At 34.6% G+C, this 26956-nt stretch overlaps 3 protein-coding genes across 3 annotated transcripts in view; 2 read left to right on the forward strand and 1 right to left on the reverse strand.

The window, feature by feature from the left end:
• Nucleotides 1–1226: 1226 nt before the first annotated feature.
• sod3b (superoxide dismutase 3, extracellular b) lies at nucleotides 1227–2648 on the reverse strand. Its single transcript, XM_073842411.1, has 2 exons — nucleotides 2540–2648; nucleotides 1227–1975 (listed from the first exon to the last, which is right to left on the reverse strand). Exon 2 carries the CDS (start codon nucleotides 1955–1957, stop codon nucleotides 1376–1378), a length of 582 nt encoding a protein of 193 aa, XP_073698512.1. The 5' UTR covers nucleotides 1958–1975; nucleotides 2540–2648; the 3' UTR covers nucleotides 1227–1375.
• A 3586-nt stretch (nucleotides 2649–6234) lies between these two features.
• On the forward strand, nucleotides 6235–8556 carry ing2 (inhibitor of growth family, member 2). The gene is made up of 2 exons (XM_073842927.1): nucleotides 6235–6536; nucleotides 7278–8556. Exons 1-2 carry the CDS (start codon nucleotides 6398–6400, stop codon nucleotides 7973–7975), a joined length of 837 nt encoding a protein of 278 aa, XP_073699028.1. The 5' UTR covers nucleotides 6235–6397; the 3' UTR covers nucleotides 7976–8556.
• A 3432-nt stretch (nucleotides 8557–11988) lies between these two features.
• Nucleotides 11989–26956, forward strand: part of stox2a (storkhead box 2a) — a 66369-nt gene continuing 51401 nt past the window's right edge. Inside the window, exon 1 of the mRNA XM_073842256.1 lies at nucleotides 11989–13338. Within this exon, the coding sequence (XP_073698357.1) occupies nucleotides 13017–13338 (322 nt within the window). The 5' untranslated portion in view covers nucleotides 11989–13016. The remainder of the gene's footprint in view (nucleotides 13339–26956) is intronic.

Below are 26956 nucleotides of genomic sequence, written 5' to 3' on the forward strand. Positions count from 1 at the left end.
CTGCTGGTGAGTGTAGATTATGCATCGTTACTGTTATTCCTGCAGTTCCCGGATGTGCATGTTGAATATTGCCGAATTTGAACCACTGAATTTGTGGAATCGAATTTGTAAAACAAAGTGGACCAAAAATTGCCTGTTTAATATTGTAGATCGTATTTTTAAACAGACGGAAGAGATCTCTGGAAGGTGAATATGTATTATTGAATTTTGAATTATAAAAATATGTGCGAAATATATAACCATGTTGAATTTCAGCTCCTAAAATACAAGCCCTGAAAATACACAGCATCAAAATGCAAGTACTGTTAATGTAGTGCATTTTTATTCATGTTTTCTTTTTGTATTTGTACTTTTATACTTGTGTGGGTAGTAGTGAGTCAAAAGTTTACATACACGTTGCAGAATCTGCAAAATGTTAATTATTTTACCCAAATAAGAGGGATCATATAAAATGCATGTGTTTTTTAATTTAGTACTGACCTGAATAAGATATTTCACATAAAATGTTTACATATAGTCCACAAAGGAAAATAATAGTTAAATTTATGAAGATTACCCTGTTCAAAAGTTTACATACACTTGATTCTTAATACTGTGTTGTTACCTGGATGATCCACAGCTGTTTTTTTTGTTTGTTTAGTGATAGTTGTTCATGAGTCCTATGTTTGACCTGCCCGCTGTTCTTCAGGTCCCACAAATTCTTTGTTTTTTAAGCATTTTTGTGTATTGAGTTGAACCCTTTCCAACAATGACTGTGTGATTTTGAAATTCATCTTTTCACACTGGGGACAACAGCAGGACTCATATGCAACTATTCCAGAAGGTTCAATTCTTACTGATGCTCCAAAAGGAAAAATTATGCATTAAGAGCCAGGGGTGTAAACTTTTGAACATTTGTGCGCATTTTTCTTTTTTTGCCTAAATATCATATTTGTTAATTTAGTGCTTACCTTCAGAAGCTACATGTTTCCCAAAAGACAAAATAAGTAAAATTTACCCTGATCAGTGAGAGGTTGAACCCTCTGTAATAGTTGCATATGAGTCCCTCAGTTGTCCATAGTGTGAAAAGATGGATCTCAAAATCATACAGTCATTGTAGGAAAGGGTTCACAAATGCCGAAAAACCAAAGAATCTGTGGGATTTGTGGAATGTACGGATGCATAATCTGTTTACAGATCAAATAAGCTTAAGACATTAGAATGAAGAATGAAGACACATTTGAAAAGCCAGTTTATTCATTTTAATGGTTATTTAGTGTAGATGCAATAGGAACCAGGTATTCTGAGCAGTGTAACTCTACAATTACATTTTCAAAGCGCATTACTTATTCTTTTAATAAAGACTCAAAACATGTATTGCATGAATTTGCATATGCTAATTTTGTGGGTTCGCCAGTCCAATAACACAGCATGCCAGTCGCCCTCCAGCGTTGCCATTCAGCAAGCTTTCCACATTCCCACCTCTGCCCAAATCATCCTCTCCCTCATGAATGACAACAGACCGGCCAAGTATTGAGAGTCTCCCGAAGAGAGTTGCACTGGAGTCCAATGATTGGCGAATCTTCCCATTAACAGGAACAAAGTTCCCAAAGTCCCCTGGATGCTGTGGATGGTTCACACCGAGGGGATTGTAATGCCCACCTGTTGATCCGCAGCCTTTGCTTAAGTCTCCGTACTCATGAATGTGCATTGCTCTGGGCTGCTTGCTGTTGACAGGGAGACCATACAGTCTGAAAGTCACGCTCAGCTTTTCCTTTGGGCCAGACTGTTTGAAAAAAACATGACCATACACACGGGGCATTCCAGGTGATAGTTGAGTGTTAGGACGCATTCTACATACAGCATTCGCAGCTTGTGGGGAAACTGGATTTGAAGCGTATGCCAAACCTGAGCGTGACCCACAGAAGTGCACATTGAGCAAAAAAGTTAGAAGAGGTAAAAAGTAGAAGGATTTCATTTCTTCTTTTCCCTGTGGCTAAGATCAGAAAATCATAAAGTCAAGTCAAATGTTACTTTTGAAGCCAATATGCATTTAACATCAACACCCCCATCTTATTAAACTCTTTGCAATGTAAAAAAAATACTATTTACTATATCCTCTGAGTTTATTGAGACATATGGTCAAACCAAAAATTTTTAGACACCAGATATAATTTAGATATTTGTTTTACTAGTGGGTGCAGGACGCTATAGTTCATTTATGTAACTGAGGATAGCAAAATAAACTAAACTGAGACATACATATGGTTAATTGGAATCCACTGCGTACCTTTCTATCATCTGACATTAACAAGAACAAACGAGTTCTTGTCATATTTTATTATTACCACTTTATAAACTATAGCGAATAAACTGTGATAATGTGAGAAATGTTGAAGGTGTCTGAATAAATTTTGGTGTGACTGTATATCCACAAGTGTTGATAAAAACTTAAAAATATCCCAAACAATGCCATAAACGTCGATACAGTTCCATATAGTTAGCTTACATTTTATAATTAGCCTATTTACACTGGCATGCTAGTAAATTATATACGTACCTCGCGTTATGTCACCTTTTTTTAAAAACTACTTTATAATAACAAACGTGTTACTCGGTCGGTGTTCCTTCGCGTGTGACACATTTGAGTTTGTTATTTTACACTTGCATAACTCGTGGGCGGAAACTTTTCATATTTAGTAAATTATAGTGCTTGCACTAGCTCTACGCTCAAATTTCATGCCTGCCCACAGTCTTGTGTTTTATGAAATTACAGTCCGTAAACATACGAAGACAAAGAATAATATAAGGTATTTTCCCTATTTTTTATCCTCCATAAATGTTTTAGGAGAAAAAGATAGCAACAAAAACAAAAACTATTAAAATTAACGACAAAAAAATCGTCAACCTAACGGTTTTTAAACGAATTCATTGTTTTTTATGAACAAGAATAAACGAGTAATGTGGTACTTAAGATATCGTCAAGTTTTTTGTTCATTTGACTTGTTTAGGCATTTCCGTTAGCTCGCGGTGTGTCATCGTGACGTATGTGATTCATTTACATATTCAGTCTTCACTTCAGGACCAAGTGTTTTAATATATTGCAATACACGTTCTTCGCAATATATCGAATGTCTTTGTAGTGGTATATCACACTCTCCTTTAAAAACCCATTAAGATAAATGCAAAGCAATACAATCACAGTGTCACCGTCATTCAAACGGATCGCTGCCTTCAGCGGTATATATAGCCTGTGCATGCATTGTTCTAAATGCGCATGCCTGAAAACTTGAATGCTAAGCTACGTACTGGGAACTTCGTTTCGCCATCATTGCTTAGGGGAAAGTCCCCGGACATTAGGCAGAGATGTCCTGCATACAGCGCAGATAGGTGGATTGCGTAGCGTATCAATGCGCTAAGACGTCCTGTGTGACAGAGCACAACGCTTGCAATCCAGGCTTGTCAATGAAATAGTGACTCAAGTGAAGTACAGACGTACTTCTACAGAACGGGGCTCATTCTCAGCATGCGCATAGTTTTGTGTGTTAGTCTTAGCGATATCTCTAATAATGGAATTGTGAAACAATGGAGGAATTGACTTTTCACATGTAGGTGTCACTTATCTCAACCTGTGTCTAAAGTTAACTTGAATATGTTTCCCCTAGAGCAGATTTTATTCTAACCATAATAAATCTGACAGATTTTATTATTATTATTATTATTATGTATCATTGATGACCAGTGTCTGGCAGTAACTAGTTACTAGAAACTAGTTATCAGAGCTGGATAGATTACAAATTGTAATCCATAACTGATGCCAAATTACATGACAGAAATTGTAGTTAGTAACGTAATTCATTACATTACACATTTTAGGTTATATAATCAGACTAGTTTTTGATTACTTCTAGATTACTTTTGACCTAACTCGTTTATCACATTGATTTAAATAGGATCCTCACATTAAAATACAAAGAGTAAGAAAATATAATTCATTAGTTGTTATTAATGACATGAAGTGTTTTAAACATCATATTATGTCAAGGTTTATCAAACTGGTAAACTGGTTTGTGAAGGAACTACAGGGGGTTTATTTATTTAATAAAAAGCTAATACTAAATTAAATCATAAAAAATGTAAAATAATTTTTTAAGAAGTCAAAATAAAAAAAGCAAAATATTTTATTTGTTTACCTGCATGTCATGTGATCAGAACCAATGTCAGAGAACTAATTCCTTACTAATTTATTAGAACTAATTCATGCAAATGTGATAATGTTTGAAATATTTATTTTTAAATTTCAGAGGTACTTCAAGTAAATATATTAGGTGAAAAAAATATCAAAAGACAACATGAAAACTTCCTGAATGTATATAAGCAGTAGGCTATTTTAGAAAGGACAATTTAAAAGATGAAAAAGAGGATTAGGGACAATCAATACATTTTGAATAATTTATTGCTATTGTATAAATATAATCACCCAGATAGCACACATACGTCTGCAAGATGTCTGTTAAAGATCTCTTGATCTGGAAAGCATCTGCTGTGTACAAACGTCTATAAGATGTCGGTCTTAGAAACATTCTAATTCATTAACATCTTAAAGACATCTAATAGACGTCTATTTGACATCTGATAGGAAACGTCCAATATACGTATTTCAGATGAGCAAACTACATCTTGCAGATGTAAATGCAGAGGTCAAATAGACATCTCCGAGATCTAATACGTGTGCTATCAGGGCATGTAATCCATGTAGCCTGACAAGTATTTTTAAATCTAATTTAATCTAAATACAAGTACTTAATTTTTGGAATCTGATTAGGTAATTCAGATTACATGCAATTAATACTACTCAGCTCTGATAGTTATAATAATATTACTTTTTGCAGTAACGATTAGTGTAACCAATTATTAATAAGATTTCAGTATTATAATAATAATATTACAATTACCATCCATAAAATAGCAATTACAACTTATGTGGGGTGTGAAAGAAAAGTAATGTAACAATTTCTGTTTCTAGAAAGTAATAAATAATATTATTACTTTTGAAAAGAGTTATGAGTAATATATTACATTAGTGATCCTGGACCACAAAACCAGTCAGGTCAGTTTTTTCAAAAAGCTGAATAAAGCCGAATAAGTAAGCTTTCCATTGGTGTATGGTTTGTTAGGATAGAACAATATTTGCCCCGAGATAAAAATATTTGAACAATATCTGAGGATGCAAAAAAATCCAAAGAGTAAGAAAATTGCCTTTAAAGTTGTCCAAATAAAGTTCTTAGCAATGCATATTACTAATAAAAAATTAAGTTCTGATATATTAATTTCTAAAATATCTTCATGGAACACGATCTGTACTTAATATCCTAATGATTTTTGGCATAAAAGAAAAATCGATTTTTTTTCGAGCCATACAGTGTATTTTTGGCTATTGCGACAAATATACCCGTGCTACTTATGACTGTTTTTTTGTGGTCCAGGGTCACATTTTTTAAGCAACTACCCCAACACTGTTGATGAAAATATTTGTTAATTAATTAAAATAACTTGGCTGTTAACTACCATATTACATCGACATCATTATTAATTAGATATCAGATAACTATAGGCTATAATGAGGCGTAAAATAAAATGTTAGGAAATATAAAACAAAGATACACATTTTAAAATTTGAATTAATTTATTATCGTTTGTTTAAATTGTCTCCCTGACTGCCCTTCTGTTTTTATCTGTATTCTATTTGTATTATACCGCTGTTTCTAGTGTTTACAGCTGTTGAGTTGTATTATATTTACATTTATTTATATGTCTTTGTTTAAATATTGTATTTCTATACTGTTGCTCTATTTCAGCTTTTGAAAACTCGAAGTATTCTTAAAATCTTAGTGGAACTTTGAAGTTTCGGGACACTTTTGTAACTACCAGGGACAATTTCGCCCCTAATAACCCCTGCTAATTCATTACTCTGTTACATTTACGATTTTTCCATTACGTTATCAAATATACTTTGCCAACACGGTGTTCCAGTCCAATGCTGTGGTCTCCCGGTTCGATCCCGCTTTTAATGATTATGAATCGAACCTCCGGTTCCATATGAACTCTGGACGCGCCCAGCTGATCCCTCGATCCGCCCACATCGCAGCAACGCCTCCCCCCATTTGCTAAACCGTCTGAAAATGCAAAACGCGGCATTTTATGGGTTGATCCTACGCATGCGCACATCTCATAGTTTTGTTTGAAGGAGTTCTCGTAGCCAGAGAAGACTGGACTGAATTTGTCCGGAAAGAGTGGCTCTCCACAAGGTTGCCAACTAACATCATATTTTAAAGGAACCTATGAGTGAAAAGCGCCTCTTTTTAAGCCGCAGTTCTTCTCGAAAAGGCGCATAGCTGCTTGATGCATTACTATCATCATGTTAGGGCATTATCCAAACGTGGAAAAATCGCAGCTTGTCAACTACGTGGAGGATTATTTGGAATGTGTCGAATCGCTGCCTTTGGATATACAGAGGAATGTTTCATTGTTACGAGAGATCGACACCAAGTATCAAGGTAAGCGAAACATTTGTGAAAGGTGCCAGTACGATATGATGTATATTTACGTTCGTTTACATCGTGTGCACTTCACCCCGTAGACCGGGTTCGTTTCGTTTTCTCACAATAACTCAGAACACATTTTTACTAAACATTTACCAGTGCTTCCAATGCTGTCCACGCCCGTTGTGTTTTACTTGTATTTGGTCTTTAGCATATTCAGCTGTGTTTGTTCCAGCAACACTATCCTACCAGCAGTGATCAGCCATTTTGACTAGTGCATACTCTGTACTGTTGTTTGGCTGTGCTCTTTTAACGCATCGCTTTAGTTGCCATAGTATCGACGTAATGGTGCTTTCAGTCGGCGTGTGTTTTGTTCGCATGTAGCTAAAACATCCACAGCTCGATGTCGACGCCTTCGAGTTGGACTTAACAAAGGTTACCGTTCAAAATGATTTATATGCAACGGAAACGATTCATTCACGTCGATAGTTCCTCATATTTTTATAATCCCTACCGAGGAGCATGTACGCTCGGGCAGGTAACGTTAGGCTGCTCGTATGTTTTTGTTACAAAGCGGCAGGGGTAGCACTAGAGCAACCCGGGCATGCATTGCGAACAGCAAACAATCGCCTGTAGTATGTTAAAGGGTGGCTTTGTAAAATGTTTAGGGCGTTCTCAAGCTGCCTCGCTTCATTTTCTAATATGTTCATTGAAAGTGTCTCCACCTCACTTTCTCTGTTTTCTCTGCCGCTCAAGAGGTCCTCAAGGAGGTGGATGACATCTATGAAAAGTACAAAAAGGAGACTGACAGTGGGCAGCGCAAGCGATTGCAGATTCAGTTGCAGCGGGCGCTCATCAGCAGTCAGGAGCTGGGAGATGAGAAAATCCATGTGGTCACACAGATGATGGAGGTGGTGGAGAACCGCTCGCGTCAGATCGAGGCCCACTCGCCTTGTTTCTTGGAGCCGGGAGAAGCGGAGCGACCGGCGGAGAAGGTGAGGCATGACCCTGCAAGCACCTCTGCGAACGTTATGCCTGAACGCTCTTCGGCGAGGCGACCCAGACGTCAGCGCAACAGCGAGAGCCGTGACACTTGTGCCAATGGAGCCCTGGAAGACCTGGGCGAAGAGCCTCCGCAGCAGCCCCGTGAGAAAAAGTCCAAGTCGGCCAAGAAGAAGAAGCGCTCCAAGGCCAAGCAGGAGCGTGAAGCGTCGCCGGTGGAGTTCACCATTGATCCCAACGAGCCCACCTACTGCCTCTGTGAACAGGTGTCCTATGGGGAGATGATTGGCTGCGACAATGAGCAATGTCCTATTGAGTGGTTCCATTTTTCCTGTGTCGGACTGACCTACAAGCCCAAGGGTAAATGGTATTGCCCCAAATGCAGGGGCGACAGTGAAAAGACTATGGAAAAAAGTGCAGATAGGGCCAAGAAGGATAGGCGGTCCAGGTAGTGCCTTACAGAAGACGTGCTAGATTGTTTAAGTGTGGGGAATGGCGATTTTTGTGTTTAACTTATGTTAAAAGGTTCTCCTCATGCACTTAGCTGAAATGTTTCCAAACTGGTGCTGTTGTTGCTTTTGCATTAGGATGGGAAAACGACCAACAGACGTAATTAACCCTGGAAACACAGATGTTTAAGATACTGCCACTAATGTCCATAAGACAACAAAGAGTTCTTTTCTAAGCTTTTTTTTTTTCCTCTTAACTGTTGATTTTGGTATGCTGCGAGAGTTTATATATGTTGGAGGTCAACCGGTCCGGGTTAATACGTGTTAATAAAAAAAAAAAAAAAAGAGGAGATTAAAATGCACAGGGTTTGATGAACATTGTCAACACCTTTTATTTGCATTTCTTGTTCTTTCGTTCCACATTTTAGAAAATATATATGAAAATACACCTCTGAAATGTCTTCCAGTGAGAGAACAAATTCATTTTCTTTGTTACTGTTTTGGAGTGATGTTTTTTTTTGTTAAAAATTCTCTTTTTTTAAGTTTCATCTATTTAAATAAATCAGTGCTTGTTATGTCTCTAATCTGCTTGTTGTGTCACATGGATAATATAAAAACCTTTTTGGATATATTTGACCCTGGACCACAAAACCAGTCATAAGGGTAACTTAATTTAAGTTGAGACTTGTATATCATGAAATAATAAGCTTTCTATTGATGTATGGTTTGTTAGGATAGGACAGTATTTGGCCTAGATACACTGTAAAAAAATTGCTGTAGTTCTGCAGCTGGTTGCCAGTAACTTACTGTAGATTTTTAATTTATGTTATTTACTGGCAACAGTTTGTTCAAAGTTAAATGAACATTTAACATTAACAAGTCTTTGTCTTTACAGAATAAAACTATAAAATAACAACCTACTGCAAAGCATTCTGGGAACCAGAAACCTTCATCAACCTTTTTCTGTTTTTTCCTTCAGATTTTGGTTCCCAGAATGCTTTGTATGAGACTGTTATTTTAGTTTTATTCTGTAAAGATAAAGACTTGTTAATGTTTAATGTTCAATTAACTTTGAACAAACTGTTGCCAGTAAATAGCATAAATTTAAATTTACAGTAAGTTACTGGCAACCAGCTGCCAGTAATACTGTAATTTCTACAGATTTTGTTTACAGTGTACTACTATGTAAAAATGGGAAAATTGGGATCTGAGGGTGCAAAAAAATCTAAATGCTGAGAAAATCACCTTTGAAATTGTACAAATTAAGTTCTTAGCAATGCATATTACTAATCCAAAGTTAAGTTTTGATTTATTTATGGTAGGAAAGTTACATGATCTTTACATAATATCCTAAATCACTCATTTTAACCCATACAATGTGTTTTTGGCTATTACTACAAACATACCCGTGCTACTTAAGACTGGTTTGTGTTCCAAGGGTCACATATAGTCATTATTTTCTGCATTAAAAATGCTCAAAAAGAAAGAAGCTACACTACCAGACACAAGCTTAGACACACTTGACTGAATTTGTGTTTTACTTTTAAAAATCTTTGAATATAAAAGCTTGTTCTTGAAGTATAAATCATGGCTACATATGAAAATCATTACAAAACTCAAAACTTTTTTTTTTTTTTTTAATAAATTAAATAGCGAAAGAAAGCAGCCAACAAGTGTGCTCCTTCAAGTGTCTTAGGAACTGATGTTGGTTGAATGCCCAGAGTGTGTAGAGCTGGAATCCAGGCAATGAGTGATAATGTTAAAGAGGCTAAAAGACACAATTTTTAATTGAACATTTTATTTGTGTTATTTCATTTTTTTTTTTTTGTACTATTCATCTATAAATATTTTATATCATGAGGTGTTGAGAAATATCTGTTTGAAAGGTTGGGACCTGATTCAGTCTATGAAATGGAAAACAGCAAAAAGACTTCACAAAAGGCATATCTTCATTGGCCAGACATATACAGACCAATAGGAATTTTAATAGAAGCACACCCTTGTGTCATGAAACTGTCCAGAAAACACATAGTAGCAAATCACTGACCACATCAAACCATACAACTCTGTTCTTTGACAGTATAAAGTAAGTCTTGCTTGCCAGCAGATGTCACCATAAAGGCATAAGTGGTTCTCAACTGGTTTTGCTTCAGAACTCAGATTGAACTTTTTTGAAGTTCAAAAAAGTGCTTTTAATTATAGCTCAATTTACAGTATACAGTTATGTCTATCGGAGAAAAAAAAAACTCAGAGAGAGTTTAAAGTGCAGCCTTTCTCTTAAAAATTAAGATTCTTTATTGGCATTGATGGTTGCATAAAGAACCTCGAACATCCATGAAATTTTTCAAATGCAGCAAAGTTTCATTGTAGTTGAAAAATGATTTTTAAAATGTTTTTTTGAAGAACTCTTCACTCAAAGGTTCTTTGTGGAAATAGTTTTTTCTGCAGCATTTTGGAACCTTTATTTTTAAGAGTGTGTATAGAGTAATACTATTGTTGGTCACCAGCTCATTTAGGCATTACAAATGTTGAGCATTAGTTGTTAATGTATATTTATTCTAGGTTACACAGTAATCAGGATTACTCTGTAACCAAGGATTTGTTAAGTTAGCATTTTAAATAATCTATGAATTCAGCTGTCGGTTAATAAGTAGCTACTCAGGTATCTAACTTATATTGTCAAACGCAATGCACATAATTCATCATCAATACTGCGGTTACCTGGGTTTTTGTGGGAGCGTGTGAAGAAATAACTTTTTATCTAAACAACTGCAACCCTGGGTCAGGATTTTAAAAGACTCAGTCTTGTTCTTTCTAGTGATACTCGGATCACTAAACAAGAGGAAACACCCTGGGAACTTGGGAACCGAAAGCTGACACCAAAGCTTGGGTGCCCTTGCTCTCTGTATAGAAGTTATTTGATCAAGGCTTTTGAGAAAAGAACCTGACACAAATGCAAACAAGGCCAAATTCTTTTCAGATAACAATCCGCAGTCTCACACTGCCTACTTCAAAATGAAAAAAGGAACTAATGATGATCTAGCAGAAATACTTCCACAGTTTTTTAGTTTCTTTCTTCTTTTTTTATTGCTGAAGAGTGTTAAACTTTTCCTTCAGCCTGAGGCTTTTGGTGTGAAAGGGCTTTTACATTTGCTGAAAATTGAACTTTTTAGATTAAAAATCAAACAGGCAAGCCCTGCCCAGTTCTGAAATGTAATGCAAAAGTAACGTAACACATTACTTTCCATAAAAAGTAACTAATGTGATTAGTTACTTTTTTTAGGAGGTGATGCAACATTGTAATGCATTACTTTTAAAAGTAACTTTTCCCAACACTGTTCACTACACAGTTGTGGTTTGGGAGATTCTTTAACTCAGTGCCTTTTGAGCTTTAAAACTTTTGAAAAAATTAAACATGTATTTATGTTTAATCATTAAAAAATACAAATCATACATGTCAAGCTTAATGGCCTGAAACCTATAAATTTCGACTAACAAAACATTACACAGTTATGGACAAATACATTTAGTAATATATTCTATAGAATTCCATGAATTTATGAATACTTCTGAATATTATTTGATATATATTTCACTAAACAAGTGTACATTTTCATGATTTTGCTGTTTACTGTTATGATACACTATAGGTCTACATGAGTGATTTTCCTGAAGGATAGACATTTAACCATGATATTATTAAACTATTAATTAATAACATAAAAAGGATGGACAGCCATAAGAGTGGACAAAAAATTAGACCAACAAATCAACATGATTCAAGATATAATAGGTAGGCCTATAATATTTTTGTCTTGGATTCAAAGCATTGTGTGGTTAAAGAAAACAGGATACAGAGCAACACTTTACAATAAGGCATAATTTATTTACAGTTTATTACACTATTAATCTTTATTAATATTATGCTAGAAATACAGTTATTCATTGTTTGTTCATACAACAAACAAAACGTGTGATTTTAATAATGCATTAGGAAATGCTGAACATGAACTCAGATTAATACATGCTGTAGAAGTATTGTTCATTCTTAGTTCATGTTAACTAATGTAGTTTATTAATGTTAACTAATGAGCGTTATTGTAATGTGTTCGAATGCAGACACCTCTCAACGCCTCTTTTAAATCCACCCTATCATTACTTCCTGTCGTTAAAAGTGTTCACATGTATTGCACTAATCTGTGAGCGCCAGCTCTCGTTCTGCTTTTCCCATGTTCACCTGTTGCGAGGCTCGTGCACTATACTCGCGATGTTTTGAAGGCCGCCTGTAGGTGGAGTCAGGAAAACATCTGGTGATCCGCGCTCTCTCTGTCGACACGTCCAATCTAATCCGCCGCACCGGACACCAGGCGCAAGGCGTCAGGGACAAGAGCCCGACGCCTCTGAGACGAGTTAACGGTTGCGAGTGTGACATCAGAAAGCGTACGGTCTGTATGAACGCCCCGTAGTGCACAAGACCGACTGGGAGGCAACCACGGAGTGCACCAAATGAAGACATGAATAAGAAGGGATGAAGTCATCTCCTGCGCTTTATGGCCAGCAAACATCACCGATGAATGCAGTGATCGATCAAGCCACCGCTCAAGAGGCCTCGATGGTGGAGGAGTCGGTCTTGCTTGCTTTTGGCCGTATGCGCAGAATGTCGCGGGAGAGGTGTGGAAAGAGGCAGGTTGAGAGCTATTAATACGGACAGACCCATTGATCATTCAGCTCAGCTGCTTTGCCCATCAGTGCAGTGCCTGGTTAATATTGCCCACCGGACCGCTGGCATCGGGCTATGGGCGCACCGTGCGGAACGCGTTTGTGTGATGAATAAATGACATTGGCGTCTCACTCGCGTATCATGCTGGTGGAGCCTCCGCCGTCACGCGCAGCGCTTCGGCTCCTGGACACAAAGTGAAATACGGTGCAATGTGTTCGTTTTGGAAATTCAATAAGGTGCGCAATAAAACACCGTGTGAGTGCCGCGGAGCTTCGGACAGGGTCGCAATCCACGCCGTGGCCTGTGTGTGAAACGCGCCGGAGAATGGAGAAGTTTCTGCAGATAGCGCCCCATTCCCTTGCCATAGTGCTGTCGCGGGTCAGCACGGAGGAAGCTGCCGCGGTCACGGAGAAGCTTCAGCACCACCACACCGGCTATGAGATATTCGCCGACTTCAAAGCGGAGAACATGCAGCACTTCTGGAATAAGAAAGTCACGGACGCCATATCGGAGACCTTCTTCTTGGGCTGGATAGATGAACATGTTCTGCTCATTCAAGGCAAGGAGGATCACTTGGAGGTCCTGAGGGAAGGATGGACACGGAGAGCCCTCAAACCACCGCGGGGCTTCGAGATCAAGTGCATAGGTAAGCCTGGCCAAATGGCATCACACCGGGATCCTTGCTGCTGGACAGCTATGGGGAAAGGAAGCAGCCAAGTTGCTTTTCGAGGAATAATGTGGGCGAACCTTAGTGCCAGTGAATTATTTTAACACAGTGATGTGTGGGTGCAGAGGTTTGAGAGAAAATTGCAAACCTTTTCCGAAGGTAAGGTGCACTTGTACATCATAAATGCAGAAATTAACATGGTAAAAACTGGTTACCTTGCAATTTGAGAAAATGCATTTTACTGTAAAAAAAAAAAAAAAAAAAAATTTTTTAAAGTATGAGATGCCCTATAATTTACAGAGAAAGTTTATATTTAGCAAGGCACATTTTAAAATGATACATTTTATTTATATTTTGAGATGGTATTTTATGTTTTTAATGAGTAAAAAAGTAATAATTCCTTTATAATTTATTGGAATATGACATTCCCAGACTTTTTCAAGTGAACCATCATATGTTTTGTTTTATTGAAGTGTTGTACTTTGGAGAGTTTTGTTTTGAGTTTTGCAGTTTATTTATGTTATGCTATTTGGTCTTTATGTCCGCTAATGTGCTTTGCATTTATGTTGTTATTGGCACAGTTGCTGATGAGGCCACTTTTGATTTCACCATGTGGCATTCCAACAGGTTTTAACAGCCGTAATAGGATTGCATATCAGTATTATTACATTATTTAAAGACACATACAGTTAGGAATTATAAAATATTGCAGCTGCATTTTATTTGGTAAAGGTGAGATGCTACCAGGTTGCTAAAACTAGTTGATACATTGATTATGTATTCTACAATAATTTTCATGTAAACTTCGATCAAATAAATGTGACGACAGGAATTTGCAGTGAGATTTATTAGGCAACTATAAACTTCACAAAGTCCTTAATTGTTGCTTTTGAGTATGAGGTCAAGGGCTCAAGATACATTAAATCCAATGCGTTTCCTGTATCATGTAGAAACACATTTAATAAGGATTTTGTAAAAACAACATGAACAAGATCACTGTTGCTATTACTTTCAAGCCATTCATTCTGAAGGGTTCACCCATTCTTTCCCATAAATCTTGACGTCTGCTTGAAGAAGAAACAGGTTTAAAGTTAAAACATTCCACTAAATTATACATCATACAGAAATGAAGTACACAGAGATGTTCTTTATTTCTGTGGAAAGTTCAGATTTTTTAACTGCCCATAAACATAGAATTGTTTTATAATAATCTTTATAATATAATAAACTTTAACATAATGTTAAAAATGTCTATATATCAATAAATATAAAAAAAAAGGAAAATAAAATGGTCTTTTTTTTCATGGTGTAGCAGTTTGTATTTTCACATTTTATATTTCACCCGTAGTTGTCTTGACTTTTCGTACATGTTCAAGGCAGTGTAAACAAAGGATATTTTCAAGGGTGAGACTATGAAGAAATGGGCCTCCAATCACACATAATGCAAACATAAAACAAACCGCCCCGGTACATATAACTGCACTATCAGCTCAGAGGAAATTCTTCTCATTCCACTACCTGGTACTGAATGATTTGTTTTGGAATGTGGTGATATGTCTAGTATTTGCAGATTTGAGTTTAGACTTTTTGCCTTAAATGGGCCGATCTACATTCCAACTCTTAAAATGATTGATTCTTCATTTTGACTGCAGTGATTTTGGACTGTTGTATTATTTAAAGGAAACATTCAGTCTCTGGTTATTTTTTAGTTTGTAGTCTGCAGGTACAGATATATTTCATTATCTGACAAAGTCCATAAATTATTGTTTTATTTGTTGTTAAATTTTTTTTTTGCTTTATTAGAATTTTATCAATTATATACCAAATAAACTATTAATATAGTACATCATTAACAGCATTAGCATCAGCTCATGTATGCAAACACATGCTGTTATTATAGCAAATAATTTGGTAACACTTAACGATAAGGTTCATTAGTTAACATTAGTTACATACACATACACCTTGCAGAATCTGCAAAATGTTAATTATTTGACCAAAATAAGAGGGATCATACAAAATGTATGTTATTTTTATTTAGTACTGACCTGAATAAGATATTTCACATAAAAGACATAATCCACAAGAGAAATAGTTGAGTTCATAAAAATTACCCTGTTCAAAAGTTTACATACACTTGATTCTTAATACTGTGTTGCTACCTGAATGATCCACAGCTGTTTTTTTTTTTGTTTGTTTAATTATAATTGTTCATGAGTCCCTTGTTTGTCCTGAACCGTTAAACTGCCTGCTGTTCTTCAGAAAAGTCCTTCAGGTCCCACAGATTCTTTGGTTTTTCAGCATTTTTGTGTATTTGAACCTTTTCCAACAATGACTGTATCATTTTGAGATCCATCTTTTCACACTGAGGACAACTGATAAACTCATATGCAACTATTACAGAAGGTTCAAATGCTCACTGATGCTCCAGAAGAAAACATGATGCAGTAAGAGCTGGAGGCTTAAAACTTTTTGAATTTGAAGATCAGGGTTAATTTAACTTTATTTGTCTTCTGAAACATGTAAAGATCTTCTGTAGCTTCTAAAGGGCAGTACTAAGTAAAAAAAAAGATGTTTAGGCAAAATAAGAAAAATATACACATCTTCATTCTGTTTAAAGGTTTACACGCCTTGCTCTTAATTCATTGTGGTCCTTTCTGAAGCATCAGTTGGGATTTGAACTCTCTGTAATAGTTGCATATGAGTCCCTCAGTTGTCCTGGATGGATCTCAAAACCATACAGTCATTTTTGGAAAGAGTTCAAATACATAAAATACTGAAAAACCAAAGAATTTGTTGGACCTGAAAGATTTTTCTGAACAACAGCGGGCAGTTTAACTGTTTAGGGCAAACAAGGGACTCATGAACAACTATCACTAAACACAGTATGTAAACTTTTGAACAGTATCATTTTTATAAATTCAACGGTTATTTTCTTTTGAGGACTTTATGTAAATGTCTTTTATGTGAAATATCTTATTCAGGTCAGTACTAAATAAAAAAGAACATGCATTTTGTATGATCCCTCTTATTTTAGCAAGATTCTGCAAGGTGTATGTAAACTTTTGAGTTCATCTGTAAAAAATTCCCTTTTTACAACTCCGTATATTAAAAATTCTTACTTGCTGATACTATACTTTCTCCATCTCAAGAAAGCAGTTCTAGATATTCTGTCCTTGAATTTTTTCTTCCTTCCTTCTATGCAGTAAAACAGAAATGACTCAAAAGTTATAATGTGTTTCTTCAGATGAATAACCCAGACATCACCCCTGCCATCAGACATTGCCATCTAGACAGTTTAAAAAAGTTTCCATTAGTGCTAAAAATGTCTTGACATCGCACAGGCCCCTAAGGTGTGTGATTATCATAAGCATGACAAACAAGTAGTGTCAAGTAGAGTTCATACCTGTTTATGTGAGTGGTGGGGAGGTTGTTTGTGCTCAGTGATTATTCTGCGAAGGGTGACATTAACTCACCTAAGAAACCTTTTCTCGAATCTTTGAAGACTGTCTGGTAAAACTTAATTGCAGACATGGAGTTTGACTCAAAGCTTTTGAAGTAAACAGCCTGGGTGTTTTTACATTCAAAGCTGGAACATATTTAGATGCAGTCAAAATGCTACATAAGATATAAGAAATATAGTAAAAGAAATACTGCTTTTTGTTGTTCTGTGTTACCTTTTTTTTTTACAATTAGCAAAAAAGTTTTTTTCCAACTTAAAATATGGACAGTTTTTACAAAGTGTAAAAAACACAACCTACAGTTATTTCTTCTAAATTATTAGAAACTCAAGACGTGTAACTCAAAGCCCCATAATTTCTTCTAGATGTCAGGATGAATTGGACTGAAGATTTATACTTTGAGTATATTGGGATGGCTACCTCTCATGTCTTTGTATTACTTGGAGGTCGCCCAGAGACTGTGAAGTTTTAGATTTCACTAAACACTAACCACTCAGAGCCTTATTGGTAACCACACTCTTAAGGAGATTCCTCAAGGCGTCTGCAGAAAAGTAATCATTTTGCTGAAAGGCAGAATCCCTTTTTAAACATGTCTCATGTTAAGCATCTGCCAGGACTCTGTTATTGGAATGTGGATGTCTGTCGATAGATCAGCTTGTCACGGGGCGGAAATGTACAAGGACCGTCATAGTACAATGTCCCTGGAGGTGGTGTATACACATGGACTGTGGTGGCAGGTCCGCTTTGGTGCAGATGGGAAGGAAGGCTGGGGGACAGGAAAGGGAACTCTGTGGCAAGCCCTAGAAGCCTTGTCTTCAATAGGAGGAAAGGGAGGAGTGCAAAAGAGAATGAAGGGAAATAGCCAATGGATCAGCAAATCAGCATGTAGGGATGTGTGGACAGCCTGGCTCAGTCATAGTCAACTTTCCTTTTCAGATAAAAGATTTTTGACAGTTGGACCACAAGTGTCATGGTTTTATAGATTTATGTTGATTTATGTCATGAGTAGCACGGGTATATTTGCAGCAATAGCCAAAAATACATTGTATGGGTCAAAATTATCGATTTTATTCTTTTATGCCAAAAATCATTAGGATATTAAGTAAATATGTTCCATGAAGATATTTTGTAAATTTGCTACTGTAAATATATCAAAACCTAATTTTTGATTAGTAATATGCGTTGCAAAGAACTTTGGACAACTTTAAAAGTGATTTTCTAAGTATTTTGATTAGTTTGCACCCTCAGACTCCAGATTTTAAAATATTGTCTTATCATAACAAATCATATGTCAATGGAAAGCTTATTTATTCAGTTTTCAGATTATGTATAAATCTCAATTTTGACTGGTTTTGTGGTCCAGGGTCACATATCTTAAGAAACCAAGTCTTCATTATGTACATATTTGACACAAATGTACGTCAACTGTATACGTTTACACAGGAAAAAAGTACAATACTGACAGCATCTAAAACATATACAGTCAAACCAAAAAATAATTCAGACACCAGATATAACTTTTGATATGTTTTTTACTAGTGGGTGCAGGACATTATAGTTCATTTATGTAAGTGAGGATAGCAAAATAAACTAAACTGTGACATATTATACCCAAAAATTCTACATACAGTGGACTACAAGTAAAACTGATAAAAATTTGGGACCAAAAATTATTCATACACTTTGACCTGACCATGTGTTTTTTTCTTTAATTGCTAATGTGACCTTTTTACACCACAGACTGAACAAAATTAAGCATTGCTTGGTAATTGGTCAACAAAGCATTGATAGTTGTGTAAATATTGCCATGTTGACTGAATTTTTGGTTGATTGTCTTTCTATCAAAGTTATCTGACATTATCAAGATGAATTTGTTCTGACACAGTTTAACTCCTATCCTATTCAAGTTCTTCTCATATTTTATTACCATTTTCTAAACTATAGTGAATAAACTGTGATAATGTGAGAAATGTTGAATGTGTCTGGATGAAGTTTGGTTTGACTGTATATGAACAACCTTACAGACGTAGAAATGTTTACGAATCCTTACTAATCTTTTCAGTTTGATTAACACAGTTGGCTTGTTTACTTAAATTGAAATTTTAACATTTGATTTTGTTTTGTGTGACGTCTGGTGCCGGCTCACTTCAAAGGATTACATAATTTTAAACAATTCTTCACTTTAAACATTTCTGTAATCTGTAATGACAAATCTTTAAAATCCATGCGATTATTGTTTGAGGAACAGAACCAAATCTTTATTTAATAATATTCATTTCCATCCTAAATGTGTTTCTGGTGATATAAAAAAAGTCTCTATACCTAACAAAAAAAAACTATTGTACACTGCCAGAGAGTACTTTAAATATAGTACTTTGGTACTTTTACACTACATTTCATAGTGCTTTTTGCTATTTTTGGAATAAATTATTGTGATTACACTTATTTGTTACATTTTGTACATTTTTCTTATATTCTTAAAGAAATAATCAGATTTAAACATTTAGGTTTAGAGATAGGAGGTGAATTTGTGAAAAATATTTAAAGTGTAAATATATTGTTATTTTACATATTTCTTCCTGTTTCATTGTTTATGTTGATTAAAAGTGGTTACATTTAGCTGTGTGGCTAGGGCTACGGGATCTAAAATATATCTATGTAAGTAGGAAAATATATTTATGAAATATAAAGGAATCATAATTATTTTACATAAATACATGTTACTCTTTACGTATGTTTATGTAGCTGCAAAATGTTGCATATAAATAGTGGGAAATACTATTTTTATTCTAATACTTGAATGTATTATTTTATATTGTTGTATCAGCCTAAACACATTAAAGGGATAGTTCACTCAAACATGAAAATTAAGTAAGACCTTCGTTCATTTTTGGAACACAAATTAAGATATTTTTTATAAAATCTGAGGGCTTTGTGACCCTGCATAGACGGCAATGCAACTGACACGTTTAAGGCCCTGAAAGGTAGTAAGGAAATCAATCAAATAGTCCATGTTAAATCAGTGGTTCAACCTTAAATGTATAAAGCTACGAGAATACTTTTTATGTGCAAAGAAAGAATACAAACATATTGACTTCATTCAACAATTTCTTCTGTTCTGTGTCAGTCTTCGATGCACGTTCATGACAGAATGACCAAACTATCCCTTTAATTTAGACAAACAAACTAAATTTTACTGGTCAAATCAGGTAGAAATCCATCTTTAGAGTAACAATTGCAGGTCATCACTTTTTACAGTATAAGTTGGACACCAGACAAACTAAAAATATGAGGAGTCAAATGTTGCTGGTTGTGTGTAGCATCTACAGCTCTGCACATTCTCGCACACTCTGCACATTTTTAACAATGTCTGTAATTATTTTACTGCAGTTTTAACCATCTGTTTGGTGCTTTTAAAGAATCTATTACAATTTAATGAGTAGTGTCTTAAATAAGCGCTGTATAGTGAAATTAATTGACCTTCTGTGTGCCTCCACTTGCTCCTTGTTCCCCAGTTTGCTTGAGGGGTTAACGTTTGTTAGATGTGTCATCAGGTGCGTTGATAACACCTGATCATCCACAGAGAGTAAATCATTTTGTGCATGTCTGTGTGAGAGAGGTCAGCAGTAAGTCATGTTGAATTGTGGTGTAACTACTGCATACTTGGCTGATGTGGTGTATGGGACGCTGATGCCTGTGCAGGTTCACTTTCAACACCTCATTGTAAATCTACCACTCCTGTCTGGGATTTAAAAAAAAAAAAACACCCACAAAACCTGACGCATGTACAACTGTGCTATTGCTCAGTATTGACTAACTAATTTTTAAATTAAAGGTGCACTCAGTCAGAAATCTTTTGTTTATGTTGTGCTATTTATTCTCTCGGACTTAACTTGACTATTGTGCAGTGGATGCAGCTTCACACAAAAGCTAAAGCCATGCTTAAAGGATTAGTTTACTTCCAGAATAAAAAATTCCTGGTAATTTACTCACCCCTATGTGATCCAAGATGTTCAGTTCTTCCTTTTTTCAGTCGAAAATAAATTAAGGTTTTTAAGGAAAACATTCCAGGATTTTTCTCCATATAGTGGACTTCAATGGGGATCAGCGAGTTGAAAGTCCAAAATGCAGATTCAGTGCAGCTTCAAAGGGCTGTACACAATTCCAGCCGAGGAATAAGGCTCTAGCTAAATGATTGGTCATTTTCTAAAAAAAAAAAAAAAGGTTGGAAAGGTTGTGCATGGTTAGATTCTTCGATGTTCACTATGTGGAGAAAAATCCTGGAATGTTTTCCTCAAAAACCTTAATTTCTTTTTGACTGAAGAAAGAAAGACATGAACATGTTGGATGACATAGGGGTGAGTAAATTATCAGGGAATTTTCATTCTGAAAGTGAACTAATCCTTTAATTCATTCCATGGTTTCAAGTGTCTAAAACAGGAGGTTTTCATTTGAGCTGCACAATTAAGTGTTGAAAGATTGCGATTTTGATTCCAAACATAATTTTCAGTCTTAGTTCTAAATGACAATGACTCATCTGTTCGAATATTAAATCTTTGATGAAGTCATACCGGAACATTCAAATCTGTGTTCACACTGCCGCTGACAGAGAGAGGAATGCATTTTTTTTTAAACAATTCAGATTTTTTTTCGTCAAAATTGTGAGAAATAAACTCACAATTGCGAGTTGGAAAGTCCTAATTTTGAGAGGAAAAAAGACAAATATTTTCTTAGAATTGTGAGTTTAATGGTGCGTTCACACCGGACGCGACTTGCGCGGAAAAAACGCGCTATTCGCGCGTAGTTGAACGCTTGAACATTTTAGTTTACTTGCGCCATTCGCGCGGTAAAATTCGCGTCATTCGCGCGTGACATTTTCTTCACAACAGATGCGAATTCGCGTCATGGGAGGGGCTTCTGCCACTCGTCAGCGGGAAAGTAGTTGTAAAATAGGTGAATGAGCTCAATTTGCCAGCTTTAGCTTGCTTGTAGTCTCAATATGTATGTATATGTAGGTCAAATTGAGTAAAGAGCGTTTTTTAAAATTTACCAGATTGTCCGACCTCTTCACTCACTTTCTTCCTACCAAGATCCTTTTTATTCCTGTTTCTACAAAAGTCCAAAGATGTATCGTACAGCTCCGAGTAACCACAGACAGCAATGGTGATTTTGTCCTCCATTGTTGTTTCGGATTTCTGCCTCGGTCACTACTAGAGCAAGCTCCTGATTGGTTAACGCGGCGTGGATTTTCGCCAAAGTTCAGATTTTTGAACTCGCGCGCCAATCGCTTGAAACGCTCAATGCGCGCCGCTTCATTCGCACTATTCGCGCGTTTCGCGCTGCCTCATTCACGCGTTTCGCACCGCAGGATGGCTATTCGCGTCTTTGCATTGACATAACATGTAAATCACTCGCGCTTGCCGCTTCATTCGCGTTCGTTGTGAACGCACCATAAGAATTGCGTGAAAAAGGTCAGAATTGTGAGTTTATTTCTCACCATCCTAGCTTCATTTCTCAGAAGTGACACTTTATTTCTCGGAATTGTGAGTTTCTATCTCAATTTTGAAAAAAAAAAAAATGATGTAAATCGCAATTGCAAGAATAAGAGTATGAATTGAAAGAAAAAAGGTCAGAATTGTGAGTTCATATCTCAATTTAGAAAAAAAAATTATGTAAACTCACAATTGCAAGAAAAAGAGTCTGAATTGTAAGAAAAAAGGTCAGAATTGTGAGTTTATATCTCAATTTTGAAAAAATAAATCACGTAAACTCTCAGTTGCAAGAAAAAGAGTCTGAATTGTGAGAAAAAAGGTCAGAATTGTGAGTTTATATCTCAATTAAAAACAGATGTAAACTCGCAATTGTAAGAAAAAGAGTCTGAATTGTAAGAAAAAAGGTCAGAATTGTGAGTTTATATCTCAATTAAAAACAGATGTAAACTCGCAATTGTAAGAAAAAGAGTCTGAATTGTGAGAAAAAAGGTCAGAATTGTGAGTTTATATCTCAATTAAAAACAGATGTAAACTCGCAATTGTAAGAAAAAGAGTCTGAATTGTAAGAAAAAAGGTCAGAATTGTGAGTTTATATCTCAATTAAAAACATGTAAACTCGCAATTGTAAGAAAAAAGAGTCTGAATTGTGAGAAAAAAGGTCAGAATTGTGAGTTTATATCTCAATTAAAAACATGTAAACTCGCAATTGTAAGAAAAAAGAGTCTGAATTGTAAGAAAAAAGGTCAGAATTGTGAGTTTATATCTCAATTAAAAACAGATGTAAACTCGCAATTGTAAGAAAAAGAGTCTGGGTTGTAAGAAAAAAGGTCAGAATTGTGAGTTTATATCTCAATTTTGAAAAAATAAATTACGTAAACTCACAGTTGCAAGAAAAAGAGTCTGAATTGTGAGTTTATATCTCTTTTAAAAAGATGTAAACTCACAATTGCAAGAAAAAGAGTCTGAATTGTGAGAAAAAAGGTCAGAATTGTGAGTTTATATCTCAATTAAAAACAGATGTAAACTCGCAATTGTAAGAAAAAGAGTCTGAATTGTAAGAAAAAAGGTCAGAATTGTGAGTTTATATCTCAATCAAAAACAGATGTAAACTCGCAATTGTAAGAAAAAGAATCTGAATTGTGAGAAAAAAGGTCAGAATTGTGAGTTTATATCTCAATTTTGAAAAAAAAAAAAAGATTTAAACTCGCAATTGCTAGAAAAAGAATCTGAATTGTGAGAAAAAAGGTCCGAATTGTGAGTTTATATCTCAATTTTGAAAAAAAGATTTAAATTCGCAATTGCAAGAAAAAGAGTCTGAATTGTGAGAAAAAAGGTCAGAATTGTGAGTTTATATCTCAATTTTGAAAAAAAAAGATTTAAACTTGCAATTGCAAGAAAAAGAGTCTGAATTGTGAGAAAAAAGGTCAGAATTGTGAGTTTATATCTCAATTTTGAAAAAAAAAAAAAGATTTAAACTCGCAATTGCTAGAAAAAGAATCTGAATTGTGAGAAAAAAGGTCAGAATTGTGAGTTTATATCTCAATTTTGAAAAAAAAAGATTTAAACTTGCAATTGCAAGAAAAAGAGTCTGAATTGTGAGAAAAAAGGTCAGAATTGTGAGTTTATATCTCAATTAAAAACAGATGTAAACTCGCAATTGCAAGAAAAAGAGTCTGAATTGTGAGAAAAAAGGTCAGAATTGTGAGTTTATATCTCAATTAAAAACAGATGTAAACTCGCAAGTGTAAGAAAAAAGAGTCTGAATTGTAAGAAAAAAGGTCAGAATTGTGAGTTTATATCTCAATTAAAAACAGATGTAAACTCGCAATTGTAAGAAAAAGAGTCTGGGTTGTAAGAAAAAAGGTCAGAATTGTGAGTTTATATCTCAATTTTGAAAAAATAAATTACGTAAACTCACAGTTGCAAGAAAAAGAGTCTGAATTGTGAGTTTATATCTCTTTTAAAAAGATGTAAACTCACAATTGCAAGAAAAAGAGTCTGAATTGTGAGAAAAAAGGTCAGAATTGTGAGTTTATATCTCAATAAAAAACAGATGTAAACTCGCAATTGTAAGAAAAAGAGTCTGAATTGTGAGAAAAAAGGTCCGAATTGTGAGTTTATATCTCAATTTTGAAAAAAAAAAAGATTTAAACTCGCAATTGCTAGAAAAAGAATCTGAATTGTGAGAAAAAGGTCAGAATTGTGTGTTTATATCTCAATTTTGAAAAAAAATATTTAAACTTGCAATTGCAAGAAAAAGAGTCTGAATTGTGAGAAAAAAGGTCAGAATTGTGAGTTTATATCTCAATTTTGAAAAAAAATATTTAAACTTGCAATTGCAAGAAAAAGAGTCTGAATTGTGAGAAAAAAGGTCAGAATTGTGAGTTTATATCTCAATTAAAAACAGATGTAAACTCGCAATTGTAAGAAAAAGAGTCTGAACTGTAAGAAAAAAGGTCAGAATTGTGAGTTTATATCTCAATTTTGAAAAAATAAATGACATAAACTCACAGTTTCAAGAAAAAGAGTCTGAATTGTGAGAAAAAAAGGTCAGAATTGTGAGTTTATATCTCAGTTTTGAAAAAAAAAAAGATTTAAACTCGCAATTGCAAGAAAAAGAGTCTGAATTGTAAGAAAAAAGGTCAGAATTGTGAGTTTATATCTCAGTTTTGAAAAAAAAAAGATTTAAACTCGCAATTGCAAGAAAAAGTCTGAATTGTGAGAAAAAAGGTCATAATTGTGAGTTTATATCTCAATTTTGAAAAAAAAAGATTTAAACTTGCAATTGCAAGAAAAAGAGTCTGAATTGTGAGAAAAAAGGTCAGAATTGTGAGTTTATATCTCAATTTTGAAAAAATAAATGACATAAACTCACAGTTGCAAGAAAAAGAGTCTGAATTGTGAGAAAAAAGGTCAGAATTGTGAGTTTATATCTCAATTAAAAACAGATGTAAACTCGCAATTGCAAGAAAAAGAGTCTGAATTGTGAGAAAAAAGGTCAGAATTGTGAGTTTATATCTCAATTAAAAACAGATGTAAACTCGCAAGTGTAAGAAAAAAGAGTCTGAATTGTAAGAAAAAAGGTCAGAATTGTGAGTTTATATCTCAATTAAAAACAGATGTAAACTCGCAATTGTAAGAAAAAGAGTCTGGGTTGTAAGAAAAAAGGTCAGAATTGTGAGTTTATATCTCAATTTTGAAAAAATAAATTACGTAAACTCACAGTTGCAAGAAAAAGAGTCTGAATTGTGAGTTTATATCTCTTTTAAAAAGATGTAAACTCACAATTGCAAGAAAAAGAGTCTGAATTGTGAGAAAAAAGGTCAGAATTGTGAGTTTATATCTCAATAAAAAACAGATGTAAACTCGCAATTGTAAGAAAAAGAGTCTGAATTGTGAGAAAAAAGGTCCGAATTGTGAGTTTATATCTCAATTTTGAAAAAAAAAAAGATTTAAACTCGCAATTGCTAGAAAAAGAATCTGAATTGTGAGAAAAAGGTCAGAATTGTGTGTTTATATCTCAATTTTGAAAAAAAATATTTAAACTTGCAATTGCAAGAAAAAGAGTCTGAATTGTGAGAAAAAAGGTCAGAATTGTGAGTTTATATCTCAATTTTGAAAAAAAATATTTAAACTTGCAATTGCAAGAAAAAGAGTCTGAATTGTGAGAAAAAAGGTCAGAATTGTGAGTTTATATCTCAATTAAAAACAGATGTAAACTCGCAATTGTAAGAAAAAGAGTCTGAACTGTAAGAAAAAAGGTCAGAATTGTGAGTTTATATCTCAATTTTGAAAAAATAAATGACATAAACTCACAGTTTCAAGAAAAAGAGTCTGAATTGTGAGAAAAAAAGGTCAGAATTGTGAGTTTATATCTCAGTTTTGAAAAAAAAAAAGATTTAAACTCGCAATTGCAAGAAAAAGAGTCTGAATTGTAAGAAAAAAGGTCAGAATTGTGAGTTTATATCTCAGTTTTGAAAAAAAAAAGATTTAAACTCGCAATTGCAAGAAAAAGTCTGAATTGTGAGAAAAAAGGTCATAATTGTGAGTTTATATCTCAATTTTGAAAAAAAAAGATTTAAACTTGCAATTGCAAGAAAAAGAGTCTGAATTGTGAGAAAAAAGGTCAGAATTGTGAGTTTATATCTCAATTTTGAAAAAATAAATGACATAAACTCACAGTTGCAAGAAAAAGAGTCTGAATTGTGAGAAAAAAGGTCAGAATTGTGAGTTTATATCTCAATTTTGAAAAAATAAATGACAAACTCACAGTTGCAAGAAAAAGAGTCTGAATTGTGAGAAAAAAGGTCATAATTGTGAGTTTATATCTCAATTAAAAACATATGTAAACTCTCTATTGAAAGAAAAAGAGTCTAAATTGTAAGAAAAAAGGTCAGAATTGTGAGTTTATATCTTAATTAAAAACAGATGTAAACTCGCAATTGTAAGAAAAAGAGTCTGAATTGTAAAAAAAAGGTCAGAATTGTGAGTTTCTATCTCAATTTAGAAAAAAATGATGTAAACTCACAATTGGGAGAAAAAAAGTCAGAATTAAGTTTTAAAGTTTAAAGTTCTGTTTTCCCTCATTAACTATATATTTTAGTCTGTCAGTCCATATCTGAGCTTCCACTTTTTTGCAAATAT

Source organism: Garra rufa, chromosome 6, assembly GCF_049309525.1.
Source record: "Garra rufa chromosome 6, GarRuf1.0, whole genome shotgun sequence".
NCBI classification, from domain to species: domain Eukaryota; kingdom Metazoa; phylum Chordata; class Actinopteri; order Cypriniformes; family Cyprinidae; genus Garra; species Garra rufa.